Raw genomic sequence first — 9,343 nt, 5'->3', positions numbered from 1 at the left:
GGCCACTTATCTATTTTAGTGTCTCTTCTTTGCTTGAGGACAAGCAAAGTGCTGTTTGGGGGTAGTGTGATAAGCACCCAAAAGTGTATTATGAAACCCCATTGAGACATATAAATTTGGTTCATTATGTGTTTAATAATCATGAAATAAATATGTTTTCATACTTTTGCGTGTATTTGATAAACATGGAAATATTGGTTAAACACGCAATAAAAAGCCACGAGGCGGCGATATATGAATTCTTCCAAATCCACGTTGAAGCATCAAACTTCCAAAGCTCCTATTGCTCGAACCGGGACTCGAATGGCGACAAGAGAGCTGCTCCGACATAATCGAGGCGATGAACTCTACGATAAAGGGAAGTTGTAAAGCGCCCAAAATACCGGATCGCCATCGATCTGCACATGGACCCACTATGCGGGGCCACAAGATTGGATGAGTCATCAATCATGGAGCATGTCAAGACAAAGATAACAAATTATTGGTGCAAAGTTGACACCTTGCATGTAATAAATTAGATTAGGTGTTAATAGTGAGAAAAGGCAAGGTGTCACTTTGTTTTAATGTGGTAGATAAAAATGAATCAATGTGGTTTGATAATTCGTGGGAGGAAATGAGATTTCTCCCAAATGGAGAAGAAATTAGACAAAGGTGGGGGATACTCCATTTACTCCCTTGACTTATTTTCCTCACATGGCATTATTTTAGTTCCTTAGTGAAAATGAGAAGTTAGTTTAGTTTTTGATTTTATTGAAAAAAGCTTGTAATAGTTTTAATGGAGGAACACTTGTTCTTCTAAGAAATAATAGAAGTGAGTTGGTTGTGGATTTTCTTCTCTCTCTCTCTCTCTTTCTCTTTTGAGTTTTTATTAGTTCATAAGTCCTTGTCCCAAGGATCATGAGCTAACTTCCCTTTTGGGGAGTCAATCCAACTCATGTGAGGGAAAAACATTGGTTGTGAGTTTGGTAGGTTTTTAGGATGAACAACTAACACTACATCCTATCCCAAAATGATAGTTGGTGTAGTGTCTAGTTAGGAATCAAACAATGAGCTTAGAGATAAGTCATTGTTTGGTTTTCACTTGCTAGCATGTATGAGCTCTTAAGTGAGCCATGCATGCTAGGGATCAATTCTATTTTTCCATTAGGGACTTGTCTATGAGTCTAGGAAGAATCAAAACCTTTTTCAAATAAACAACTAATGATAGTTTCACATGAGGAGGATTAACTCTCCACCTTTTTTTAGTAAATTGTATTTTGTTTAAGTGCATGATTTCAAACTTAAATGTTTTGCTTTAATGTTTGTTAGGAAGAAACCTAGTATTATAACCTTACTCCTTAGTTCCTTTATTGTAACATCCAATTTGTAGTTGTTCTATACTTTAGGTAGTTCGAATCCTTATTCTAACTCTACTCAACGAAGATCGTGAGTAAGGTACTTTGAGTGCTTTTACATCAAACTTAGAGAGTTCAAATCTCTAAGTAGTGTCTAAGCGTATATCAGTGATTGTTGGTGTCGTGAGATGTGGACTGTCGAAGCTTTGAGGAAGCTGTTAATGGCGTCACTTGTCTTGTTTGATTTAGTTTGAACTCTTGTTGTTGGGTTTTTAAATGTGTTGATTTGAGGTTGGTTGTTGCTGGTTGATGGGTGTTGGAGAGGGACTATTGAAGCTCGAAGAAACGTTAATGGCCGTCGATATTGCGATTTGGAAGAGTGGGGGATATCGCGATTTGTTGGTATAGGTAGGTTGGGTTTTTCGTGGGGATGAAAACCGATGGGTTTAATAGGAGTGTCGAGTGGTGGTTGCATTAGTGGTGGAGACGCTGGAGAGTGGGAGAGAAGAAGGTGAACAGTACGTGAGGTTTGATTTGGCTTGGGCTTGGGCTTAAGTGTTTTAACTTTTAGAATTTCATTTTTGATTTTAGTTTTAGACCTTGGGCCTTAGACTTTGGGCTTTTGGATTAGAAAAGTTTGGCTGGTTGACTGCTGTTGACCCTTGGCAGGTTGACTTTGACTTTGACCAGGATTGACTTTGACCAGTTGACCCAAATTGACCTTTGACTAGACTAAGATTAGGTCTATTAGGATAGGTCTAGGGCTATTAGCATGCTTGTCTTTAGGCTAAGACCCTTCTATATACGTGTATACGTGTATTAACTACTGTGTGATATTTCAGTCTTTTATGATATACAATGTTATGACACTTAGACATCCATATAATTAATAACGCATAAACCAAAAATACATGAAACAAGATTACTCGTCCATTCTCTGAAATAATATATGCAATAAAGTTCAATAATGCGTAAACAAATTTATCACACTTTTTTTAAATCTCTCCACGTCGCAAGTTTTGGAAAGGAGTTTTATGACTGATGATGTCATATGTTAGGTGGGCATTTATTGAATATGTCATGAATGACCCGGGTATTCATTCATTGAATGTGCCATGAATGACTAGATTGTTTGGACTGCCCTAGAGAGTAACTAAGGTATTCGCCTTGCGGGTTAGTTGTATTCTTTGATGGTGCTAGTGTGCTTGGACTTGCTTTTGAATACCTATAGGATATCTACATATGTTATATAAAAGTTCTAACTTTCTTTTGCAGGAGGGTAGGACTTAATAATATTTTGTGCAGGGACGCGGTCCTACTCTTATACAGCATTGGATATCGGTAAGTTTTAATTCAATTACTTAGTTATTAAAATGAGTTATTATAATGAATTAATAAAATGGAAGTCTTGCTGGGGAAGAAACTATGCCGGTGGAAATGACGGAACTACCTGTCTTCCAAGCTGAAAATGATTAAGTTATGGGAAAATATAAAGTGATGGTTTGGATAATTAAAGTATAATATTGTTTTATGTGGTTAATCTACTTATACCAGCAAATTCCATTTTGCTGACCCATGTTTGCTTTGTTTTGGCAACGTGGGTGTGTTATTGGGAACATAGGTGGAAGGCAGTGGAACCGCGGCGTTTTGATTTGGATTTGTTTCTAGAGCAGTCCGGGAGTTTATTTTTATTAGGTCTGATCTTTTTGGAAGTATGTAATAACGTAGTTTCATATTCATATGACATGAGAATACGATGTTGAAGACCTATTATTCTTAGATGCTATATTGATGATTTTTGGGATGGAAGATAGTCTTTAATAAAGTGATGGTTGAGAAAGTTTGGAGATTATTGTTGTTAAGTTGATTCTTTATGGTGTGGTATTTTCGGTTTTGGCCTGTGTTGTATTCACCCGTCATAGCCTGGGTTTTTAGACAATTGAACATAGTGATGTTTGAGATATTTATATTTCAAATACTTACTTTGTAATTGTTTAGAAATTCGGGCTGTGACACAAAATTACAAAAAATTACAAGTAACCACCATTCAAAAAAAGTTACAAGTAAACATCATTTTACAAAAGTTTAGCCTTACATTCACTGAAAAACTACATCAAATCATCATCATCATCAACATCAACGTCAGATAGGATAATTGCATAAGGTTCAACTCCAGCATCTGTCAGAAGTTGAAGGTTCCTAAAAGCCTCCGTGTATGCTTCGACTCTAGGTAATGCCCAATATTTCCATTCACCACCTCCTTAAAAAACAAAATCTCTCCATGAAGTCACAGGTATAGGGAATAGACAATTCTGGTGGAGTTTTACATTGACATAATGGTTATTGTCTTTGTCGCACAAAACAGCAATTATTTTAGGATTATTTGGAGGACTTGAGTGCAATCACTACACCATATCACTGAATTTGCAACATTTAGGAAAAATGATTGCTAACACTTATACTTCCGTTACAATTTTTGTCACACATGTTTTTCGTTAGCAATCTTACTAACCGTTACATATTATGTAGGCAAATGTTTGGTTTATTTAGTAACATTTACCCAATATTAGGTGACGGATATTTAAATGTGACCTATTCCCAAAAAACATAATAATAATAAATGAAAACCTGAAAACAAATGAAATTGGGTGAAAACTTTTGTTGGGATGTTTTTCATTCTCGCGCTCATCTCTCACACCTTTTCAATAACAAAATAACTAAAGAGAAAAGTGAAGAGGTAAGCCGCATAAAAAACTGCTACCATTGCACCGCCGCTAGTATTACCCACTGAGGTAAGTCGTATCTTCTCCTTCGTTTTCTTAATCTTTTCTTCTTCCTCCTTTCTAACAGTTAGGGTTTTGGCTAAAGCGTTCAATTTACACCATCAATTGCTCAAGAAAGCTTCTTCTTTGTCCAAGGTAACATTTTGTTTAATGAATCTTCTTTCAATTACGGTTTCTAGTGTTTCCATTTTCTAAAAAAAAAAAAATGAATTAGCTTTTGGGTTTGTCTAGATGTATGATTATAAGGGTGTATGTTCATGATTACTAGTATAATCTGTCAACCATGGCCAAAGTTGGCGTCTTTATATGATAGATTTTAGTTTATATTAATAATCTCATGTTGTACTGTGTGTATCAATGACAAGGGTGGGAAATCTGCTCTTGTTGGCTTCATTCCTTCAAGAAAGTTGGAGCCATGAATGCCCTGGTAAGGAAAATTGTAAATACATATTTTGCGTCACAACGTTTATTCCATTGTATTCATAGTATCTTGCAGCCAAAACTGGAAGCATTAATCTAGAAATGCAGTTTTATAGATTGCATTAATATTGGAATTAACACTGATACCGTATTCATTTCTATTCGGTAAAATCCAGGTGCGTGTTTCTGCCATACTTACAAATGTTCTTTTCATGCTGAACTTGGACTGTGACCACTACATAAATAACAACAAGGCAGCTCGAGAGGCAGTGTGTTTCTTGATGATCCACAGATTGGAAGAAAGGTCTGTTACATCCAGTTCCCTCAAAGGTTTGACGACATTAACAGGAGCGATCGATATGCCCATAGAAACTCCGTCTTCTTTAATGTAAGTTGTTCCTCATGATTTCACTAGGTACCTAACAAGGTTATCAGAGGTAAAATTAAACAAAAAAAAAAGACATTGAGATTACTTTCCTTGTCTTTGTAGATTAACATGAAAGGTCTATATGGAATATAGGGGCTAGTATATGTGGGTACTGCATATGTTTTCAAAAGACAGGCTCTATATGGTTATAACCCTCTGAAGGGGCCTAAACGTCCAAACATGGTTAGTTGTGATTCCTGCCCATGCTTTGGATTGCTCAACAAATATTCCAACCAGAATGGAGTAGGATCCAATCTTGAAGGTTCATCAGGTCCTTAACTAAATACTCATAAACTATTTGCTTTAAAATGTTTGTTAGTTTTCTTTTCTCAAATCATAAGTTTTCTATTTTCCCCTTCTAGTAGGAAAGGAGGATAAGGAGCTACTGATGTCCTAGATGAGTTTTGAGAAAAGATTCCGACAATCTGCTACGTTCGTTACTTCTCCGCTTATGGAGCAAGGTGGACTCCCTACCTCCTCAAGTCCGACAGCTCTACTCAAAGAAGCCATTCACATTATTAGCTGTGGCTATGAAGATAAAATTGAATGGGGTTTAGAGGTAATAACCATAACTATAAAATAAAATAATGAAACTGATCACTACGAATTAAGTGGCATTAATCTTTTGATACTATATCAAAACTGTAAATTTTTCACATTGATTTCAAGTTAATATATCAATCTGTAAAGAAGGTATTGAATATTGAATATCAAATTTGTAAAGAAGGTATTGAATATTTTGTGTTTCTTCAATCTAGGTTACGAACATGCTATGAGTTGATATTATAATTTTGTCATGTGCATTAATTAATATGGCATGTTCCACATAGTTCACAAGACAACTACATTACTACATCTAGCTACTTGTGCATATTCATAGTTCATAAAGTTGATAGGCTTTCAACAGGTCTACACTGGTTGCCATATTTAAGGTGGAATTGGAAATGATCGGGCTGCAGGTGTGGGGAGCTAGAGGTAAAATAGCTATAGCTGGATTATTATCGTTTATTACAGTGTTATTTTCGATCTTATCTTGTGTATTGCATGCTTTAATCTTCTTCATAGAAAGCTGATCACCTCAATGAGATTTACTTGAGCCTAATAGTAGACTTGCATAATTTAATAGATGACATACGCTAAGCTTCAAGCAGGCCCATCCCATAAACTAGCCTATTATTCATAAATTAGTTCGAAGCTTGGTGTGATGTTGTCTGTGTAACTATTTCATATAGCCAACATAACGTATCAAAAACTAATTTGTAAGCTATCATTTTAATTTAAATTAGTATTTGATTCAATTTAAAGGGACGCCCATTCCATCTAAAGCAAGTATGCAATTTGTTGTCTAGTTTAACCTAGTTGATAAGTAAGAAAGATGTACGTGTTCTTAATCATGAGGTTAGTTTTTCATTGTAATTGAACCCTTTTTGTTCTTTAGCACATTTTACTATTTGTAGCAATGTTTATTTGTTTTTTATTTTTCATTTTTTCATCAGCATTACATGCGAGACAGACTGCGTTACTGAATTGGTGGGCTCACTGATGAACAAGTTGCAACTTGAGCTGCCCATCACAGGGGGCGAGTTATTTCATTACAAGTTGTGCCACATGTACAATCTCAGGTATGTATATTACTAAATATCCATGACCTTGTGAAAGTGTGAATTTAAATCTTATTATCTATCACAAATAAAGATCTGAATCTTGCACCACTAGCACGAGTAAACGCAAAGAGTGCATTACCTAATGATATCCTCGCCAGTCCATCTATGCTATGCCTTGTGTCCGACAATACCCCATTTGAGTTAAGATTTATTGTGGAAGTGTGGAAGTGTGGTTCATTTGCATTGGACTGCTTTATGTTTGTACTAAACTAGCAAGAAAGCCTAGTCTTCCACCAAGCCTATCCTTAAAACTTGTCCATTGATTGTATTATATGTATGCTTGTTTGTTTTACAGGTGTTTTAACTCTGCCAATGCAAACTTATGAAATTAAGTTTTTACATTGCCGGTTCCCAGCCCGAATAGAGGAGGAAGAAGGGGGTCTCTTGGAAGTCTAGGGTTGGTGATCCATTCCAAGAAAGCTTTCGGTGTTGGCAGCTTTTCGAAGGTAATTTTTCCCCATGGCGCACCAATTTTTCCCCTCAACATGCGCAATGTTGGGTTGCTCTTTTGAGAGCAACATTTTGAAGACAACCCATTTGAGATTCTATTTTTTGAAAGTCTTGCATTAGGTATTAGGCATGCTGAGATAGAGTCGGGTCATTTTATTTTTTTTTCATTAACCATGCTTTATTTTATTTCTTTTCAGGACACAGTGTTAGAGCTTGAGTTTCAAGGTGTAATAAAGAAAGTTACCATGCTTCAGGTTACTAGTTTTCTTAGTAGTCTTATTACTAAAACAGTTTGCTCCCACCACATATACTCTGTAACACATTTTCCTGACACTAATTCGTTCACCAAGGCCTGTTGCATCCAAGCTTGTTGCTGATACATCTCTCTTAACTGGACAGGTTATATGCAAAATGACTGCATCAAGTCATTTTTTATTAACAATTTCACTAAATCAATTATATGTATTGTTTCCTGATAATTTTGTTGTACATTTGTGCAGCGTGTTCTTGATGGCCTTTTCCCATCAGTTCTTGGAGGGACTTGTGCTATTCCTGGTGCATTTGGTTGTGGAAAAACAGTTATTAGTCAAGCTCTTTCTAAGGCGAGTTTGTTTGTTTATTCACTTGTGTTGCATATGGAGATTCGAGCTCTTAGAAATTTTACGTGATTTGCTGAGTTCTCATTGTACTTTATGTATGTGTTTTGCGATCTCTCAATTCGACCTTTGGTTTATGTGGGGTGTGGAGAAAGAGGAAATGAAATGGCGGAGATATGCATCAGTATTTGTGATATTAATAAATGTAACAACTAATTATATGTAATTAGGAGTAAGACTTGTTGAATCTTGACCACCTTATTATCTAGGTTCTTATGGATTTCCCTCAACTAACAATGACATTGCCTGATGGCCGTGAAGAATCTGTCATGAAAAGGACCACACTTGTAGCTAATACTTCTAATATGTCTGTCGCTGCTCGAGAGGCCTCCATATATACAGGTAATATCTTGCTTCTGCTTCTCATGTGACTCGTCATTTAATTATTTATTTTTAATTTAATTTTATATTATTATTATTTTTTGAACTAAAGTCATTAATTTGCTCACTTTGATTGATTGGAAAAAAAGAAAGAAAAGAATAGGTTCACTTTTGATCTGATTAACTTTGTGTGTTTAGTTTATGCACATTGTTGGTGTATATTACTACGACCAAAAGAAGGATCTATCTGATGGACTTCTTTAGATTAGTGCCACACATACTAAACACTCTTTTTACTTTTCTTTTATGTTTTTGGTCTATATTTTGAAAAGACCCAAAAAAAAAAGAGAAGTTTTCCATACACTGGTTTTGACTCTTTGAGTTATGAGCTTAGTTTCAAAGAATGGTTTTGTTAAGCTCTTTAGTTGATTTAAGCCACTGTTTTGCATCTGGGGTTACTAAGTTATCATTGTATTTGTAAATAAATACATTACATGTTTGATTTCACAAAGTGGTGATACCATTGCAGTAGTTAGTTGTGTGGTTTATTGTGTTTGCTTAAACTTGTGTGAATACAATATTACTAGGCATCACAATTTCTGAATACTTCCGGGATATGGGCTACAATGTCAGTATGATGGCTGATTCAACATCTCGGTGGAAGCGTTATGCGTTGAAATTTCAGGCATGCCCGGTATGCCTCTCTTGGTTTCTTTTTTTTGGTGCAAGATGTCTTAAATGTTTCGTCCCTAACAAGGTGTAAAATAATAAATCTGGTAGTTGTTTCTTTCTGTAAAATATATGTATTTGACCCTGGTGCCCAATAAGTTGATAAAAGTGCTTTTTGTCCAGTTTCCACAACAATATATAATAGCCAAAATAGGAAGGTGGGAAAATATGGGAAAGTAGTGAACTATTTTAGAAATTCAGGTAAAGTAAGTAAAACAACCATATTAGAAAATGAGTTTCACTTATGTAAATTAAGGTGTGGGAGACCATGGCATCCTGAAAATCGGATTTCATTCCCAATCAACTAAAGATGGAGACTGCATATACTTTGCTCGATTTGCTTCTAGTATGTTTTTTCTTTTTCTTGCAAATATTTAAAAGAGGATATTACCCCTCATTGTATAACCACAAGTCACTATTAAAGAAGAAGAAATGATTGTGTGAAGTCGTCATCTTTGTTCAGAGAAAGTAACGATTATCTTTTCTTTGGTATAGAGAATGTCGATAAGAAGTATCTTTATTTGCCAATGACCTATCAATCTTTCACATCCAGAGTCAA

General features: G+C 35.5%; 1 protein-coding gene across 1 annotated transcript; it reads left to right on the top strand.

Moving 5' to 3' along the window:
• The first annotated feature begins 3,962 nt into the window (after window positions 1-3,962).
• On the top strand, window positions 3,963-7,746 carry LOC147508743 (V-type proton ATPase catalytic subunit A-like). The gene is made up of 10 exons (XM_086597594.1): window positions 3,963-4,071; window positions 4,185-4,252; window positions 4,792-4,925; window positions 5,028-5,235; window positions 5,327-5,523; window positions 5,872-5,939; window positions 6,461-6,586; window positions 6,993-7,074; window positions 7,276-7,332; window positions 7,579-7,746. Exons 7-10 carry the CDS (start codon window positions 6,507-6,509, stop codon window positions 7,744-7,746), a joined length of 387 nt encoding a protein of 128 aa, XP_086453720.1. The 5' UTR covers window positions 3,963-4,071; window positions 4,185-4,252; window positions 4,792-4,925; window positions 5,028-5,235; window positions 5,327-5,523; window positions 5,872-5,939; window positions 6,461-6,506.
• Window positions 7,747-9,343: the final 1,597 nt, after the last annotated feature.

This window comes from Coptis chinensis, chromosome 3 (genome assembly GCF_015680905.1).
Source record: "Coptis chinensis isolate HL-2020 chromosome 3, ASM1568090v1, whole genome shotgun sequence".
NCBI lineage: Eukaryota > Viridiplantae > Streptophyta > Magnoliopsida > Ranunculales > Ranunculaceae > Coptis > Coptis chinensis.
This window is presented reverse-complemented; position numbering and strand designations above follow the sequence as displayed.

Coding starts and splice junctions, on each gene's coding strand:
- LOC147508743 (XM_086597594.1), top strand. CDS start 6,507: ATGAACAAGTTGCAACTTGAGCTGCCCATCACAGGGGGCGAGTTATTT. Junction 7,075..7,275: donor GTGTTGGCAGCTTTTCGAAG/GTAATTTTTCCC, acceptor ATTTCTTTTCAG/GACACAGTGTTAGAGCTTGA. Junction 7,333..7,578: donor AGAAAGTTACCATGCTTCAG/GTTACTAGTTTT, acceptor ACATTTGTGCAG/CGTGTTCTTGATGGCCTTTT.